The following is a 20,095-nucleotide window of genomic DNA, read 5'->3' on the forward strand; positions in this document are numbered from 1 at the left end:
CGTGATTCTGGACGCAAAGTATTGGTATCAAGTGGATATCATCATTTTCTACTGAGAAGTGGGAAAAAATTTTCTGCTTTTTTACTGAATCCCATTCCAAGAAATCATACAAATCATTTGTGTTATAGAACAAAATCAAGGCAAACAAAACAACGTAAGTCGCAAAAATGATTTTATCAGAGCTTTGAAAGACCTTAACTATGCTTTTTAAAATAGTGTTTTTAGCGTCTTTCGATATCATCAAGTTTTGTAGGATCCCTTTAAAAAAAATCAAAGATATCATACAGATCATATATGACATGCAATGGTTTCCGGGGGTCGTAAATAACCTGGAGCGAATTGAAGAAAAGTTCATGATGGGCAACTCAGGTAACTGCACGTTTAAACGTGCTAAAATGTCGGCATTTGTTTTCGCTGATAGTGAGCTTTTTCTTGACTTGATAATCACACCAGCCATTGCTGCAAGACAATTAAACGCCTTCTGTATTTTTTAGCTTTTTGATCGCCAGACGATCCTTGTTTTCATTTTATTGGATTTTCTTAGCTGTTTCCAATTCTAGTATTGTCTCAGCCGGAAATCTGTGATGAGAATTTATTTTTTTTTAATTTTATAAAACATGGGGGATGAGACGTGGATTTGATATAGTAATCAGGAGCCGGATTGATTTAGAAATGACAACTTCATTTTGCTTAATTTTTTGAAGTTGCGAACTGAAAAACAGTATGCTTGATTTCGAGTCGTCTTGATTTGTGTTGAATAGGAGGATTTTTAATTATTTTTTGGTCTCTAATTTAAGTGTGATCCAACGGTTAGATCTAATTAATGAAAATTGAAGCCTTAATAAACAACAGTTTTTGTAAATGAGCAGAAATCAAGCAAATTGCAACGACTAATGCAAATGAAAAGGTAATCCACAAAAAGAATCAAGTAAGCAAGTCAACAAAAAAATTAGTTTTAGTTTTGTATAAGGGGAAATTAAGTGTGAGCTACTGGTTAAGTCTCAGTAATGAAGACTGAAATCTTAATAAACAACGAGTTGTGTATAAGAGCAAAAAATTATTTCAATTCTTATAAGTAGGCGTACGCCAAACTTTTACAATTTGGATACATATCGTTATGAGAAGCCAGCTTTATATATTGCTCTTATATTTTTGTCTTTAATGGTTTGATAGTTTTAATTCTGAAACTATTTGGTCTTTAAAACGTATTTTAAATATACACATTGTGTTTATAAACGATTTACATCAAGAAAATTGCAACGACTAAAACAAAAACAGAAAATAATCAAAAGAAAGAGTAAAGAAACGTACTGAACTAAACATAGTTGCAACTCATGCACGTTTGTTTTAACCGTTGCTAAGCTAGTTGATAAATCATTTTTATGAGGCTTCTGTAATGGCGGAAGGCGGCGCAGATTTTACAACCTGCAGCATTTGTCTTGACCCATTTAATGAACCGCGAATGATACCGTGCGGTCATTCATTTTGCTCTGAGTGCCTCAAGACAATTATGGATGGAGGAAATAGAAAGTGTCCTGATTGCAGAAGTGACATACCAAACCAAAGACTGGAGAGTTTCTCAAAAAACTTTAGTTTGATTTCGGTAAGTTACAGCAATGTTTACAATGAAAATTTGTTTCACAATCATTTTTGACGAGCTAAGTTTACAAACACCGATGCCTATGTCTAAAAAATCATCTAAAATTGTACTTTTTTTCAAAACTATTAGTGTTTAATCAAAATTGAATTGAGCGTGGCAATCATCAAAACCAGAAAATTGTAATGTTGTGCCTGCGCTCGGGGACAATTTTCTATACTGAGCATTAAAAGAATCTTATAATTAACCAGCAAATCGCTTTATGTGGCCAATATGCGCCAAGGCAAACTACAATGAACTTTGTGTTATACGGAGGGGATGCAAATTTGAGCATGCAATTAGCCTATAGACCGAAATTTTTGTAATACTTGAGACCAATTCAAATACCTAACTTTTCTTGTGAACTTTGCTATAGCTAATTGCATAATCACTAATTGTCTTCTTAATACACGATTAATATTAAAAGGGACATTTCCGAAAATAATCAAACTTTTGGTTGCAAACCATTTCAGGAATTAGATAGTGTATCCGTGGGAACGAGATATTTAGGAAGAAATTTGAACTAAATTGTCCTAGTGTTCGTATTTTCCACACACGCTTACACCTTTAGTAATAAAACATGAGTCTTGAGAAACCCCGAAATAATTGAGAACTTATTATTGATATTTCGAACTTTGGCCACGTAAAACGGAAAAAAGAACAAGAATTGTACTTATAACTCTCGAACTCTATTCGATAGCAACTTTTGCCACCTAATTGAACTTTTGATTTAAATAATTAAGGTGACATATTAAAAAAATTACCCAGAGCATCAAACTACTTCATTTAGTGTTAAAAGTTTGAACAAATGTTTCTCGGAAAATTTGTTTATCAATTAAGATTTATTGAAAAAGAGAATTCTTCCAACTTACTTAAGGTAATCAAGTTCAAAAAAGTAGTGTCTTACCTTGTCAGCACCAATAAAAAACAATCCCACGCAGTAGGGTTTTTTCATTTATCCAATACCTTTATATGGAAAAAAATAAAATATTTTCAGTCATTACCCGGCAACTTAGATGACCTCCGTGCTTTTGCAGGGCCACACATTGCGACAACATTACAATTTTACACAAGTAATTGTCCCAAAGGCTATATCAAATCGACATTCTCTGACCCTGTTTGGTCAAAATTGAGGTGATTTTTTTCAAAAAGAAGAATAATATTTAGAGAAAGTAAGCATCGGCACAGCTTGCAGACTTTAGTAGCAGATTTTGGTAGTTTTCCTGAAAAATAGCTGCCATTGTTAATTTTTTTGCAATTTTAGGACTGAGCAGCATTTTACTATCTTCGGCTATATTTCTGTTTCAGGCTGTGAATGCAAGAAAACAAACCATTGACACTTCAAGTTCCAAAAGCCAAACCAAGGGATATTTTCAACTCTAATGAAGCATGACTCATTAGCCTTGTCAGTTAAAATTTGTTCCTTAGGCAAAAATGATATCTATGAATTACTTCAATACAACATTTCGCGTATTTTTTCTGCATACACGAAGTTTCCTATGGAACATTTTTTTTCCTAAAAAGGCACGAGACAATTGGAAGAGAAATCTGTTTCAAAATATCGATTCCTCTATAATGAATTGAAACCGCAGGGAATGACATCAGCTGTGCTTCCACATGAAATTTTAAGCCTGTTAAATAACAATTACCTGTTCGGGAAATCAGGTAAACGGATATATCGACAGTTAGCACTAATGCAGTCCAACTATGGAACAGAAAAAAAATAATTCTCAATTCAGACATATAAATTGAGATTATACTTTGCTCTCCATTCCCTCGAAAAACATCTTTGCTAAACAACAATGGATTAGTAAATTTGAGTTGTAACTCCTCTCAGATGATCAATGAATCAGAATGCAGAGCTTTAAATTTGTGTTTTTTTTCAGAACGCTCTGGCTAACGTTTTTTTTGAAGGATCAAAGAAAAGCTCAAAACAGCCTCTCAATTGATGAAATTGTTGTATTATCTATTTTAAAGGTCCAATGCTGTTGGCTGAGCGCAGCTACACTCCGGTATCCCTGCTTTGTTTTTGTATTGTTGTTTGTCACTTTTTTGTTTTACTATCAATAAGAAAGGCAGTAAAAATATTCAACTATAGGGAAAAGCTAGAAAAGCATTTCCAGATAAATTTCCAGAATTAAAAGCGATTACTAATGACCTAAACTTTTACTTCTCTTGAACTCTTTAACGAGAAAAAGCAGACAACATCCAATACTGAAACCACTGAGGGAAAAAGTGACATATTTAACAAAAAAGAAGACATGATTCATTGAAACATTAAACCTGTTTGGAAGAAAGTTTGCCGAAAAAAGCGATCACAAGACAAAATTCCTAATCAAAGACTAGGCATTTTCAATTCTCCTGCCAACCCACACCAAGGAACTAACCTGTAATGCAGTTCAAGTAAGGAGCAAAAAAAATTTCTCAATTCACACGCACCACTACATATTGAGTCTATACATTGCTCTCCGTTCCTTCAAAAATAATCTTGCTCAGCAACAATGGATTAGTAACTTTGATTTGTAACTTCTCTCAGATAATCAAGTAATCAAAGTCTAGAAGTTCAGACTATTTCTAAATTTAAGAGCGCTCAAGCTAAACGTCGTTTTTGAAGGTTCAAAAAAAGACGATCAAAACAGTCTCTCTATTGATCACATTTTTTATTATCTAATTTTAAAGATCCAATGCTGTTGGCTTATAGCAACTACAATCCGGTATACTTGGTTTTTGTTTTGTTTTTGTCTTTGAAACATATTGTTCTACTGTGAACAAATAAAAACAAAGTTGAAAAAAACTTTCAGATATAGGGCAAAATTAGAAACGCTGACGGACAAATATGACGTCAGATGAAATAAAACCAATTATAAATCACCTAAACTTTCTTTTGTTTTGATTTTCTAACAATAGAAAGTAGATAACATCAATGACTGAAACCATTGAGGAAAAAAGTGATAATTTTAACAAGATTAGAAGATCTGATTGATATAAACGCTCAGACTCTTTGACACAAATGTGTGAAAAAACAGCGGTTATAAGATAAATTTCCATAACCAACAACTCCGAGCCTCAATAAATGCTCAGCAAAACTGTTTTGTAAAATAAGGAGAGAACAGAGCAGAAACAACATACTAACAAACACAAAGATCAAAAACTTGTTTTAGAAAACAAATAGTTTCAAAATTGAAAAACCATTAGCTATAAACTAAGACATAAACCAGGTTAATTTTTCGTTATCATAGGTCAAAAAATGAGCAAAAACAAAACAAAATTGTTTTTCAATTCAAATCGATTATCAACAAAAATTGAATTATTATCTGAATGTCGAATGAAGTTCCCGTAAAACTCCTTAGGAGGTCAGTAGGATCAGTCGTTTTCAAAACTTTACTACGCGACCCCGCGGAAATCAGTAAATAGAGTCAATACTAACCGAAAAGTTTAATAGAAATTTAAGAAAACGTCTTGAGTTTTTTTTAAAATTAAATTATCCTGTGAAGAATTAATTTGGGTTAAATTACGTATAATTTAGATGCCAATTGAAGCTTTTAGTTTAAAGCTAATCAATAAGACCACAAAAAAAACAGGGAAAATGAAAACCTAAAAACGAGGGTTTGTTATAACAGCTAGATGTAGTCATTTTAAAACGGCTCAAACTCATGCTGCAATACAAGCTTTCATCAAATAAACTAATGTTGATACAACAAGCAGAATAACAGATGCGAGCAAAACTCAAATGTTAACTGATATTTGAATAAAGTTCATATTGACAAAGCATTCAAAAGCAGATACTGCCACCCAATAAACATAAACTGTTTAAAAGTTTACGTCTGTTTAGGTCTTAGCAGAAAACCTATGGGACCTGTTATTAATGAGCTTTAGTGATGAGACAATCATAAGAACAACAAACACAAAGACAAAAACAAACAAGCGAAGAAAAATTCGAAATCTATCTAACTGTCTATTAGAAAGAAAGCATCGATGTTACAAAAATCATTCAACTGTCCAATTAATTATTCAAACAATTAAAACATCGCACTAATAAAATTTATGTTTAAATTCTGGTGTCACTCATGGAAAAAAGAGCTGAAAAACAGCCAAAAAACGAAAGAAATAGTGGTACCTTATTTTAAAAAAAAAACGAACATGAAAACCAAAAGGAGTCGTTTGGACAGAATTTGGACTTTTCAAATCAAAGTCAGAATGCCGTTAACGCTTTAGAATAACTCGCATTTCCACTCTCTTCGTTAGTTTGTCGTAATTAAAAGCACCACGTGTTCTTTAAATTGATCCCCTAATTTTGACTTCAAAAAAATGTGAACAGATCTTGTTAGGAAAAAGAAAACCCCAAAGAACAATCCAAGCTCTTGTTACAACACTCGAGTTATAATTAAACCAAGAGCAGCCCAAATATAGCTCTTCAATGCTAAACTTCATTGCATTTTTTGTATCTCTCCGTAAAAGTTTTCGACCGGCCAAAATTGACTCAACAAAAAAGCCAGGGTACAGGGTATCATAAAACACTAACCACTAAATGTAATTTGACATAAAAACAAAAAAGAAATGTTTTTGCTTAAGACTCCTGGTGCAAAAAAAAGACATCTTAGAAGCCAAACTGCACCCAAGTACGTTTTCTATCAACCACTCTAAACACTGATGGGCCGTTAAATTAGCTGTCAAAACTCACAGTATACTTTTGTACTATGATGTGCCTCGCAATAGGTTCATCCGCAATTTATTGATAAGGAAAAACTTCATAGAAAATAAAAATTACCCCTTAAGAATTTTTACTGGAGGACACTTTTTTGGAAGATTGTTTTTCAGATTGAGTAGCTCAGATAATTTTATGTTAGATCTTAGAGGCATGAGTTTTGAGTTTTCCCAATAAAATATGATAATTGCGTCAATATTTCGTATATGGGTTAAAGCTGATTAGCTGTTTAACTGAGAGCCTAAGAGCCAATCGAAATTAATTGGAAGGTCAAGTTATTTAGCAGCTTCTATTGAAGTTATACGTTTCCTCTTTAAATAACCATGTATTTTTTAACTGATATTTCTGCATTTAATTGATTTTCGAACAAAGAAACCAGATGGTTTGGCTTTAGAGTGAGAAATGCAGCAAGCATAATCTCCCGAAAAAGTTTTTCTGCCGAGGGAAAAGTTGTTCCTTCGCTATCTGCAAGAAATGCTGGACATCTGATCACACACGTGCTCCACATGATGTGGTCCCAATCGAAACCGAGATTTTTGACGCCATGAGAAAAAAAGTGAATGAAAACACAGATTCTGTTATGGAATTTCAGAACACGGAGATATCACTGTTTTCTCATTATTCCAAGCAGCTGTCTTTTCATGAATCGGCACTGCGAAAAACTGAAGATTTGGTTGAATATCACTTGAAATGTACTGTTAGTGATTCCTCAACTGAACTGAGAAATTATAATTCTACAATTATGGCCAAGTGCAAAAGTAAACAAATGGACATGGATAAAGTGATAGGGGACTTAAAGGAACTGTTGTCACGTGCCTCCAATACAGATCAACAATTGAAAACGCTAATGGAGCAAGTTAGCCTGTCATCGGACCCCATTCAGGTATGACTTACAGTTATTCCCCTGAGTAAAAAGTTTTCAAAATAAAAACTTGGTCTTTTTCATCAGCTAAGGTTGCAGCGATTATAATACCTTGTACTCGCTCTTTAAAATTGATAGGAAAAATACTCCATATTCATGTATCTTTGTATTCCTTGTATCCTTGATCCGACTGACTGGTCGCACACCAAACCATTCAGACCAAAATTGGCTCTGAGTAGACAAACTGGAGTCGCGCACGGGTACCTGACCCACTTTGGCCGAGGAATTGGGTTGGCAGATCTGTTTGCGTTCAGCACTGCAGGTACCTCGATTGATATTTATACCTGATGAAGTAGTAGAAATCATGTGTATAATGTAATGTTTTCAAAAAAATAGACATCACTTTTCGTACTTTTTAAGTTCTTTAGTACAAACAATAATAGTTCTCTACAAAAAAATCAACTCCTCGGCATTTACCATACATAGACTGCAACGTCATTCTAGATAATTGCACCTCAAAAGCAGTTCCCTGATTATAATAATCTCTTCTTTTTTCAGGAGTGGGCCGTTTTCTGGATTGGATTTTTTGGTTCTGGTCGTAATCGTCTCCAATATGCCTTAAATAAGAAGAATTTGTAAAAAAAAAAACAAACTAAAACGTTGAAATGTTTCCCAAAAATGTTTCCCCTTTATAGAGACAACCGCACCTAAAAATATAACCGAAAAATGAATGTGAATCAAGCGTGCTGTCAAATTTTGATTTTACTCTTCTAATATTGCTTCATCAATGAAAATTTGTGACCTAATTCAAATGAAAAAATTGTTTGCAAGTAAATGCGACCCAGCACCAAATATTTTCGGGAATTTTGATTTAATACCTTTTCTCAAAAATAAATTATAAAAGTCCGTTTTCTCGGAATTTACATACAATCTTTTTTTCAGTCTTCTTCATTCTTCTAAAACTAAATGATATTAATTTGAAAACCCAATTATCGCGGATTTAATTGAGCCAAAACATTTTTAATATCTAACTGCCATGTTGCGGTTGTTGGGCAACCGTGTCCTAATTTTTTTCTAGATGCACTTAATTATGAACTCTTCAATAACGTATCCTTAAATTATGTGTGAAAACAATTTTTCGTTCAGAGTTCAATTTGCACTACTGTTTCAAATTTTTAATTTAACAAAAAATGCTTCCTAAAATCATGAGTTTCATTGTTAGATTCATCAGTTGCTGCAGTAAACCACAAGGCTATGTGCTCGCTTTACTTTTTTATTGCAAGAAACAAAAAAAGTTCTGTGAGATACTGCAGAACCAGCAAACGACCAGCAATGGGAATTCCAATTTAACGTAGTAGAAAGGTATTAACGAAACAGAATCAAAGTAGTATGTTTGATGAATGAGTTTTAACCTGTAAAATGTATACTTTCCCAGTTTGAGATCCAGGCCGAAATGGTCTCTGATTAGACCGTCTCAGTCGAAAGCAACATCTGATCAGATGGAGCTAGACTGAATTGTCCTCTGTTTAGACTATCGTGCGCTCGAAGTTCCGTGTGCGCTTAAAGTGCGTTCAAAAGATTGTGATTTTTAACATGAACAAACACCAAAACAAAAATTGGTGTGTTCAATCATATATTCAACTAATGGAAAACCTATTCTAAAGTATTGTTTTTCAAAAGGCAACCTGAAAGGGAAGTGCCGACAAAAGTTCAGTTTGCCATTGATTCATGTTTTTAACTGACTGGATGTACTCAGGTGGCTATGCATAAAAACTTTTTGATCTACAATGATTCCAAGTCGTTTTTGAGGGGATCGGCAGGTGCTCTCAGCTGGACCCGCTGGTTCTGATCGAGCCCATCATAACTTCAATGGGCTTTTGATCACAAGGCTGCTGTATTGTTGACTCTTAGCAGAGACAAAATCTGTCAGTAAGCAGAAACAAAAAAAAATTGAGAAAAAATTTCGTTCGACTTAATCTCTGATCAGACTAGTGTGCGCTCGATTCGGCCACTGGTCAGGTCTAAGGTTCGATTGAAACTGCCTCTCGTCAGACGATCCCAGACCAAAGTAACCTCTGATCAGACAAGTTCCAGACAATTGTCTAGACAAAAATGCTCTCGGACTCTTTTCTAGGCAATATAGTTCGAGCGCACCGAGAACGTGTGTGGGCTCGAAGATGGTCTGATTAGAGTTCAATTCGGTCAGGCCGCCTCAATCTGGGTTGCAGAAAACCGTTTACACAATTTCTCAGTTACTTATTTAAGCATAATCAATCTGTTTCTACATCAGCACACCAAGTTGATCAGTGCCTGTATACTATAAGGGGTACTTACCCAGGGAGTGAAATTAGTTATCTGCTTTCTGTCTCCGAAAGAAGCAATCTTAAAATTGCGGAACAAGTTGGTGTTTGAAGGCGAATATCTAAAAACTATCAATTTGCTGACTAAAATTTTGGGCAGGCATAATTTGCGAGTACTAATGAAAATGATTTTTCTTTCTCCTTATGAGAAACAGAAGACAATATTAACCCAGGTTGAGGTCCAAACGCAAAATTTTTTAAAATCAGACCCAGTCGAGCGCACGCACAGCCGTGTGTTCCCAGACCGAAATTACAGGTTCTGGACGGAATTTCGAGCGCACTATAGTCTGGACAATGATCTGGAGATGGTCTTATCAGAGGTAATTTTGTCTGAAAAGTCTGATCGTAGGAGGATTCGAGCGTACTTGGATCTGATCAGAGGCAACTTCGAGCGCAATTGTGTCTGATCATAACCTCTTCCAGCGCAATTTGGTGTGATCAGAGGCGACTTCGAGCGCAATTTGGTCTGATCATAACCTCTTCGTGCGGACTTGGGTCTGATCAGAAATGTTTCGAACGCAAATGGGTCTGATCAGGGACCATTTCGAGCGCCTTATTTTTTTCATTTTTTTGTTTTTTTTTTACTGAGAGATGTTGGCTCTGCCCAGAAGCAACAATAAAGCAGCGTTCTGATCAGAGACTTATCTTATGTCTGATAGTTCTGATCAGAAGAAGGAGTCCAGCTGATATCAAAGGCCGGGCCTATACAGAATTAATTTTTAACAACTGGAGACCACGATGTTTCTTAGGGAAAGCTGTCGAAACTCATCCATCGAGTCAGAATTATACACTAAACAGTACACTAAATAAAACTTGTTCTCAACATTTGGCTTCCGTTTTCTCCGAAAGAAGCAATCTTAAAATTGCGGAACAAATTGTCTTCTCAGTTGGTGTCTGAAGACGAAGATCTAAAAACTATCAATTTGCTGACTGAAATTTTGGGCAGGCATAATTTGGGTGTACAAATGGAAATGATTTTTCTTTTTCCTTATGAGAAACAGAAGACAATATTAACCCAAGTTGAGGTCCAGACGCAAAATTTCTCAAGATCAGACCCAGTCCAGTTCACACCCGTGTGTTCCCAGACCGAAATTACAGGGTCTGGACGGAATTTCGAGCGCACTATAGTCTGGACAATGGTCTGGAGATGGTCTGATCAGAGGTAATTTTGGTCTGAAAAGTCTGATCATAGGAGGATTCGAGCGCATATGGGTCTGATCAGAGGCAATTTCGAGCGCAATTGGGTCTGATCATAACCTCTTCGTGCGGACTTGGGTCTGATCAGAAATGTTTTCGAACGCAATTGTGTCTGATCAGGGACCATTTGGAGCGCCTTAGATCAGAGACTTATCTCATGTCTGATAGCTCTGATCAGAAAAAGGAGTCCAGCTGATATCAAAGGCCGGTCCCATACAGAAGAAATATTTATCAACTGGAGACCACGATGTTTCTTAGGGAAAGCTGTCGAAACTCATCCATCGAGTCAGAATTATGCACTAAACGGTACACTAAATAAAACTTGTTCTCAACATTTGTGTTTAAAATTTAGAGATTTGTTCATGAGTAAAATCTTTCTCTGATCAGACCATTTCAAACGCACTTGAGTCTGATCAGAACAGGTCTCGAGCGCGCTTCAGTTTGATTATAAATAAGCAACTGAGTCTGACCATAAATGCTTCGAGCGCAATTGAGTCTGATCATAGTCTGATTAAAGTGTGGGCAATGGTCTTGAGAAAAAAATTCGCTCGACTTGATCTCTGATCAGACTAGTGTGCGCTCGAATCGGCCACTGGTCAGGTTTAGTGTGCGCTCGAAACTGCCTCTCGCCAGACGACTTCAGAACAAAGTAACCTCTGATCAGACAAGTTCGAGAGAATTGTCCAGACAGAAGTGCTCTCGGACTCTTTTCTAGGCAATATAGTTCGAGCGCACCGAGAACGTGTGTGGGCTCGAAGATGGTCTGATTAGAGTTCAATTCGGTCAGGCCGCCTCAATCTGGGTTGCAGAAAACCGTTTACACAATTTCTTAGTTACTTATTTAAGCATAATCAATCTGTTTCTACATCAGCACACCAAGTTGATCAGTGCCTGTATACTATAAAGGGTACTTAACCAGGGAGTGAAATTAGTTATGTGCTTTCTGTCTCCGAAAGAAGCAACCCTAAAATTGGGGTACAAATTGGCTTCTCAGTTGGTGTTTGAAGACAAATATCTAAAAACTATCAATTTATTGACTGAAATGTTGGGCACGCATAATTTGGGTGTACAAATGGAAATAATTTTTCTTTTTCCTTATGAGAAACAGAGGACAATATTAACCCAAGTTGAGGTCCAGACGCAAAATTTCTCAAGATCAGACCCAGTCGAGTGCACACCCGTGTGTTCCCAGACCGAAATTACAGGGTCTGGACGGAATTTCGAGCGCACTATAGTCTGGACAATGGTCTGGAGATGGTCAGATCAGAGGTAATTTTGGTCTGAAAATCTGATCATAGGAGGATTCGAGAGCACTTGTGTCTGATCAGAGGCATTTTCGAGCGCAATTGTGTCTGATCATAACCTCTTCCAGCGCACTTAGGTGCGATCAGAGGCGACTTCGAGCGCAATTGGGTCTGATCATAACCTCTTCGTGCGGACTTGGGTCTGATCAGAAATGTTTTTGAACGCAATTGTGTCTGATCAGGGACCATTTCGAGCGCCTTAGATCAGAGACTTATCTCATGTCTGATAGCTCTGATCAGAAAAAGGAGTCCAGCTGATATCAAAGACCGGTCCCATACAGAAGAAATATTTATCAACTGGAGATCACGATGTTTCTTAGGGAAAGCTGTCGAAACTCATCCATCGAGTCAGAATTATGCACTAAACGGTACACTAAATAAAACTTGTTCTCAACATTTGGCTTCCGTTTTCTCCGAAAAAAGCAATCCTAAAATTGGGGAACAAATTGGCTTCTCAGTTGGTGTTTGAAGACGAATATCTAAAAACTATCAATTTGCTGACTGAAATTTTGGGCCGTTATAATTTTGGTGTACTAATGGAAATAATTTTTCTTTTTCCTTATGAGAAATAGAAGACAATATTAAATTACTGCTAAATGTCAGAACATTTCCAGCCTCAAATGTGTTCAATTTGCAACTTATTAGTAAATTGTAACCAAATTAAAGAGAAATCTGAAAAATTCCTCGAAAAATAGTTAGAGGAAAGGCGACGGCTCTGTAAAAAAAATCCAAGGGAGAAAAATGTTCGAGGAATTTTGTTAAGGAAAAATTATTTGTCGTTTTATATCCAATTTTTTTATTGGTATATTTTAAACGAAAAAACGAAAAAAAAAAGAAATCATTGTAAATTGTACTAATCAACACTTAAACACGCCATAAAAACAGCATAAATAAAATGACATATGAAAATCTCAATAAAACGAACAAAAATAGTGAAAAGTTGTTTTTCACCTGCACAGCAGTAATCAAGAAGCATTTTGGAAATCTGATCTTTTGGAAATCTTTTCTGTTGCTCGACACAGAAAACTGGCGAGATTTATATGTTCCTACAAGACCCCATTTGTCAGACGGCATAGTTATGAGTAGTATGTCAGACGGCAGAATCAGAGTAGTATGACGGCAGAATCAGAGTAGTATGTTTGATGAATGAGTTTTAACCTGTAATATGTATACATTCCCAGTTTGAGGTCCAGGCCGTAATGGTCTCTGATTAGATCGTCTCAGGCAAAAGCAACATCTGATCAGATGGAGCTAGACTAAATTGTCTTTTGTTTAGACTATCCTGCGCTCGAAGGTCCGTTTGCGCTTAAAGTGCGTTCAAAAGTGTGTGATTTTTAACATGAACAAACACCAAAACAAAAATTGGTGTGTTCAATCATATATTCAACTAATGAAAAACCTATTCTAAAAGTATTTCTTTTCAAAAAGCAACCTGAAAGGGAAGTGCCGACAAAAGTTCAGTTTGCCATTGATTCATGTTTTTAACTGAATGGATGAACTCAGGTGGCTATGCATAAAAACATTTTGATCTACAATGATTCCCAGTCTTTTTATAAGAGATCGGCAGTTGCTATCAGCTTGACCCACTGGTTTTAATCAAGCCCATCAGAACTCCAATGGTTTTCTGATCACAAGGCTGCTGTATTGTTGACTCTTAGCAGAGACAAAATCTGTCAGTAAGCAGAAACAAAAAAAAACTTGAGAAAAAAATTCGCTCGACTTGATCTCTGATCAGACTAGTGTGCGCTCGAATCGGCCACTGGTCAGGTTTAGTGTGCGCTTGAAACTGCCTCTCGCCAGACGACTTCAGAACAAAGTAACCTCTGATCAGACAAGTTCGGGAGAATTGTCCAGACAGAAGTGCTCTCGGACTCTTTTCTAGGCAATATAGTTCGAGCGCACCGAGAACGTGTGTGGGCTCGAAGATGGTCTGATTAGAGTTCAATTCGGTCAGGCCGCCTCAATCTGGGTTGCAGAAAACCGTTTACACAATTTCTCAGTTACTTATTTAAGCATAATCAATCTGTTTCTACATCAGCACACCAAGTTGATCAGTGCCTGTATACTATAAAGGGTACTTACCCAGGGAGTGAAATTAGTTATGTGCTTTCTGTCTCCGAAAGAAGCAATCCTAAAATTGGGGAACAAATTGGCTGCTCAGTTGGTGTTTGAAGACAAATATCTAAAAACTATCAATTTGCTGACTGAAATGTTGGGCACGCATAATTTGGGTGTACAAATGGAAATGATTTTTCTTTTTCCTTATGAGAAACAGAGGACAATATTAACCCAAGTTGAGGTCCAGACGCAAAATTTCTCAAGATCAGACCCAGTCGAGTGCACACCCGTGTGTTCCCAGACCGAAATTACAGGGTCTGGACGGAATTTCGAGCGCACTATAGTCTGGACAATGGTCTGGAGATGGTCAGATCAGAGGTAATTTTGGTCTGAAAATCTGATCATAGGAGGATTCGAGAGCACTTGTGTCTGATCAGAGGCATTTTCGAGCGCAATTGTGTCTGATCATAACCTCTTCCAGCGCACTTAGGTGCGATCAGAGGCGACTTCGAGCGCAATTGGGTCTGATCATAACCTCTTCGTGCGGACTTGGGTCTGATCAGAAACGTTTTTGAACGCAATTGTGTCTGATCAGGGACCATTTCGAGCGCCTTAGATCAGAGACTTATCTCATGTCTGATAGCTCTGATCAGAAAAAGGAGTCCAGCTGATATCAAAGACCGGTCCCATACAGAAGAAATATTTATCAACTGGAGATCACGATGTTTCTTAGGGAAAGCTGTCGAAACTCATCCATCGAGTCAGAATTATGCACTAAACGGTACACTAAATAAAACTTGTTCTCAACATTTGTGTTTAAAATTTAGAGATTTGTTCCTGAGTAAAATCTTTCTCTGATCAGACCATTTCAAACGCACTTGAGTCTGATCAGAACAGGTCTCGAGCGCGCTTCAGTCTGATTATAAATAAGCAACTGAGTCTGACCATAAATGCTTCGAGCGCAATTGAGTCTGATCATAGTCTGATTAAAGTGTGGGCAATGGTCTGAAATTGAATCTGGACCATGGTCTGAAGATGGTCTGATCAAAACGTCTTCGGTCTGAAAAGTCTGTTCAGAAGTAACTTGGGTCTGGAAGTTCTGATCAGGGTTAATTCCGTCTGGAAAATTTGATCAGAGATAATTTTGGTGTGGAAAGTCTGATCAGACAAAAATTTGGGTCTGGACCTCAACCTGGGAAATTACTGCTAAATGTCAGAATATATCAAGCCTCAAATGTGTTCAATTTGCAACTTATTAGTAATTTGTAACCAAATTAAAGACAAATCTGAAAAATTCCTCCAAATAATAGTAAGAGGAAGGGCGACGGCTCTGTAAAAAAATCCAAGGGCGAAAAAAGTTCGAGGAATCTTTTTCATGAAAAATTATTTGTCGTTTTATATCCAATTTTTTATTGGTATATTTTAAACGAAAAAACGAAAAAAAAAAGAAATCATTGTAAATTGTACTAATCAACACTTAAACACGCCACAAAAACAGCATAAGTAAAATGACATATGAAAATCTCAATAAAACGAACAAAAATTGTGAAAAGTTATTTTTCACCTGCACAGCAGTAATCAGAATGCCTTTTGGAAATCTGATCCTTTGGAAATCTTTTCTGTTGACACAGAAAACTGGCGAAATTTCTTTGTTCTTACAAAACCCATTTGTCAGACGGCATAGTTGTAATGGAAGAAACGTGATTGAGGTTTGAGAAACAAGACTATAAAATCTCAATGAAAATTATTGTCCTTCAGTTCAGCCTAACAATAGTGGAAACTAGTGTGTTCAATAATTTGCTTTGGTCGGAAAAATGTACAAAAATTTGATAATTAGTTATTTTAACAGGTATTTTACATTATATCTGTCAAAATTTCATTAAAAATTTGTTTGAATAATTGCATGATCAAAATGAAGTGCCAAACATTAGCTGATTTAAATACATTTTTTAAATTTATTCCTTTTTTAGTTTTCCTTTTTTGTGATTGGCTAATCTTTTTGTTTCCGGACAAATGACAAAAACGTTTGAAAAACCAAATTGTCCTCTTTTTTCCCGCGGCTTGTCGTTTTTAACTACCACAAATGATCAGTTTATAACTAACATTTTTTGTTTTTTTTCCCAATTAATAGAAACAGAAGACTTTTTCCTTAAAATAAAATCCAAGAAAATAAATACTATACTGACATAAACACTCTAAGTAAAACATTTTCCAAAATGAAAACTATTTAACAGCTCTTGAGTAGCAGTTTATACAATCGGATAAATAATGTAAAAAACTTTCTGAAAGCTTGCGCAATGAGTTTTGATGAGAGCTATACCCTAGTCGAGACCTGGAATTTATGAAAAGACATTTTAACTCCAGGTGAGGGGAAATAAATATTGACGAGGACCCTAGTTAAATTCGATGCTAATTCTTTCCATAATTCCAGTCAAATTCTTTTCGTGTGCAAAAATGAGGCAAACTAAAAAGTTCCGACAACATCTGGGTTCGATCTGGTGACCTTCTGCAATCTTTCCCAATGCTTAACCAATTGCGCTACATGTCCTTAAATTTGAAGGAAGATGAAAACAAGTCATTATAACCGTTGCGAGCTAATTCCAGGACATGTTTTATCGTCCAGCCAAATTCAAGAACACCTTTATTGTCCAGCCAAATTCCAGAACACCTTTATTGTCCAACCAAATTCCAGGACGTATGTTATAGTTCCAGCCAAATTCTAGGACGGTTGTTTTAGTTCCAGCCAAGGTCCAGGACATCACATTAGGTCCAGACAAATTTTTTTCGTACCCAATATCTGTCGAGGGCAGTCTTTTCATACCTAAAATCTGTCGAGGACGGTCTTTTAATATTTCCAGGTCACAACTAGGGCATTCAATCATGAAAATTCGCCAATAAAAATCTGCTGATGTCTGATAAGTTCTCCCTGTTGCGAAAACAAGGACATTTTGTTTGTATCAGTGGCTGCTTGAAAAGCAAAGACAATTGTTTAATAATTTTTAATTTTTCTAAAATTTGACAATAAAAATATTTAACCTGAGCAGTCTCATAAAGTAAAAAGAAATTTCTTGTGAATAATTTGTAAGTTAAATTCCATAGAAAATTTTATAAACTTCTTTTTTTTGCAGTTCAGGCAATCGAAAATACAGTAACACTTCATTTTTAACTAGATTAACAACTTTAAAACAGTTGAACTATTCAATTGAAGGAATTCGTCATCAAGTTCACAAACAGAGGGGATTTAGAAAACAAAACGTTTAAGAGTTAACATAAAGTAAGAGTTTTAATTCTTGAGCTCATTTTTCTAACAAAAATTGTTGCGCAAACGTTAAAACAGAACTTTTTTGCACTGCTTATGAGCTTTCGAATATATTCTAAATTGTTGTATTAATTTTATAGCGTTTTTCTTAAATTCAGCTTCAAAATATAAACCTTTTCCAAGATTCTAAAGCATGTTTTCTTTGCGTGAAAATGTCAAAAATTTCAAGGAAAACTCGAATTGAATAGACTCCTCGAACATCAATTCATTTGTTCAAGAGCATTACATTGTTAAAAATTTGTTCTCTCTTCGCACAATTTGAAACAACAAAAAATTGTTGCCTCAATTAAAGTTCTTAGCCCAAACCAGTTTTGACTATTGACCTCTAAAAACCAGAAACATTCGCCGAAAGCTGATTTTCGCCGTTTTGGCAGAGGTCTAACTATCCACTGCACATCTATGTACGCAAAAAAGTCAGATCTTTCATTCCTTCCGACTTCTACTTGTTTTCAATTGATGTTTCCAAATTTTCATGCGATTGAATACAAAAGTATGGGTAGAAAATAGTGGTCATATTTGGGTCAGTTGTTTTTGTTCGTTTGCTGTTGTCTTTAGGCAAAAAAGTAATTTTTTAAAATTAATTTGGGAAACTTCTTATATTTTATTTTGCCAGAATTGAGTGAGACAATTTTGTTGCAGCGAAACTTGAATGTGGTACGGAGAAGGTTGAAATCTGTGCAGGAAGTTCAAAGATCAGAATCTGTTGTCGCGTATGACGCTGCTTTTGACCCTATTTCGATGCAACTTTTTCTACTTGACCGAAATATTATCAATATCCGCAATATGTCTTTACAAAAAGTATACGAAATGGCGTGGGAAAAAGGTCAGTGCCACATTTCAAGTCATTTAGCTTCATAGTTGCTACACAGAAATGCATTTTATCTAGAAAACTCTTTCTTCGCTCTCAGTTCTGTGTTACAGAACGACTCAATTCAGGTTTTTTTTTCGATTAACTCACCTTTGTATGATCTCTAAAGATCGGCCCTTGGCCAGCCTTGCTCAAGTCATGCCGAATCTTAATTACGCTTTTCCAGTTCTGATTATTTTAAGGGACAAAGAACAATTGACTTTTAAAAGGTTGATCACCCATAGATTTCAAACTCGGTCAAAGAGGTATTTTTTTATCACTGTGCTTGTCTGAAATGATTTTAATGACAAATGTAACCAACTAATTTCTCTCCTCACATAATGAATGACTAATTTGTTTCTCTCAGAGTAAGTTTTCTGCATTCTCTTCTGTTCCATTAAACTAGCAAGCTGTTGTTGGACAGGTTCCCTTAATCGAATAGCATTTAGTGGCAGTGGAACAATGTACATCAGTTATCAGCAAGGTGAGCACACAGTGACGTCAGCAGTGGACAAGAAGACGGGAAAAATTCTACGAGTTATCCATTCAGAGAGCAATTATTTCAGAGGAGTGTGTGCTCTCGGCAACAAACTTGTCATTGCACATATATTGAACAAATCTGCTTATCACGTGCATGTTTATGACAATGAAAAGTTTGTCAAGACATTTCAAACGAATACAAACAGCGGTTCTCGTATAATAACTGCCTCTCTTGATTATTTCATATTTTTGCGAAAACAGAACAATTGCATCCAACTTGTTGTATCAAATATATACAATTTGGAATTGAATCAAAAGGTAGTTAACCTGAATGGAGTAGGAAGCGTGAGTTACAAGCTTGCATGGATACCGAACTCATCCAATGAAGAAGACTCTTCAGGATTCCTTTTCGTTACATGTTGGGACTCTACACCATGGAAACCACTCGTGTATGAGATTGACTTAACAAGTGTTGAGGACGGAGACAAACTGGATCCTCTTAATATTCCGTTCAACTTCAGGAAAAAGTATGATTTTATCGTCTTTTATGCGGCTGCTGGAACTGATTCAGTTCTGTGCGGGCTGGGAAAGGGCCTTGACAATAAACTGGCAATACTCAAATTGAAATTCTGATAAACCTTATTTCGCTGATTGTCTGATATATAGTTTTGTTTCATATAAACTAACCAGAGACATGAACATTAAAATGACATCGTCCGATTAACAGAAAAACAGCCATGAAAAATTTGTAAGCATTTATTTATCACGTTCTGTTCATTAAAATTATAATTTTTTAATTGTCTTTCGTTCTTGCATGACTTTGAAGTATGCAGTAGAATAAATTATATACAAAGATAATACAAAGAATTTCATGGAAAAATTCTAGCACAATGTTTAGTACAAAATTATTCAGCTTTTATCAAATATTTTCAGTGTTTGCTATGCAATTTTTTTACGTAAAGTATGATCTTAATAATTTGAATAACAATTGGTCAGCAACTAAAGAGCAATTACAGGCCAAAATGAAATCTTAGATTCTATAGCAAAGAAAAACAAGGAAACCAAACAAATTCAATAAGCTGATTTTTGTACGGAGTCGAAGACTATTGCAGCGACAAATTTTAAAAAACGTTTCAATACACCTTTACACATTCTTTTTAGGAGAAAAGTTTGATATAAACAGAAAACACTTCCGGGAAAGCAGAAAACAGCGATTGATAGAAAAATTGAAAAATGAAATCTACATGTAGGGCCAGGTAACTCAGTGTAAAGCGAGAGAGAGAGAGAGAGAGAGAGAGAGAGAGAGAAAGAGAGAGAGAGACAGAGA

At 35.8% G+C, this 20,095-nt stretch overlaps 1 protein-coding gene across 1 annotated transcript; it reads left to right on the top strand.

Moving 5' to 3' along the window:
* Positions 1-1,214: 1,214 nt before the first annotated feature.
* On the top strand, positions 1,215-19,573 carry LOC142352267 (uncharacterized). The gene is made up of 5 exons (XM_075404756.1): positions 1,215-1,603; positions 2,945-2,999; positions 6,734-7,224; positions 18,081-18,264; positions 18,713-19,573. Exons 1-5 carry the CDS (start codon positions 1,397-1,399, stop codon positions 19,399-19,401), a joined length of 1,626 nt encoding a protein of 541 aa, XP_075260871.1. The 5' UTR covers positions 1,215-1,396; the 3' UTR covers positions 19,402-19,573.
* The last annotated feature ends 522 nt before the right edge of the window (positions 19,574-20,095 follow it).

This window comes from Convolutriloba macropyga, chromosome 13 (genome assembly GCF_964194025.1).
Source record: "Convolutriloba macropyga chromosome 13, txConMacr16.3, whole genome shotgun sequence".
NCBI classification, from domain to species: Eukaryota; Metazoa; Xenacoelomorpha; order Acoela; family Convolutidae; genus Convolutriloba; species Convolutriloba macropyga.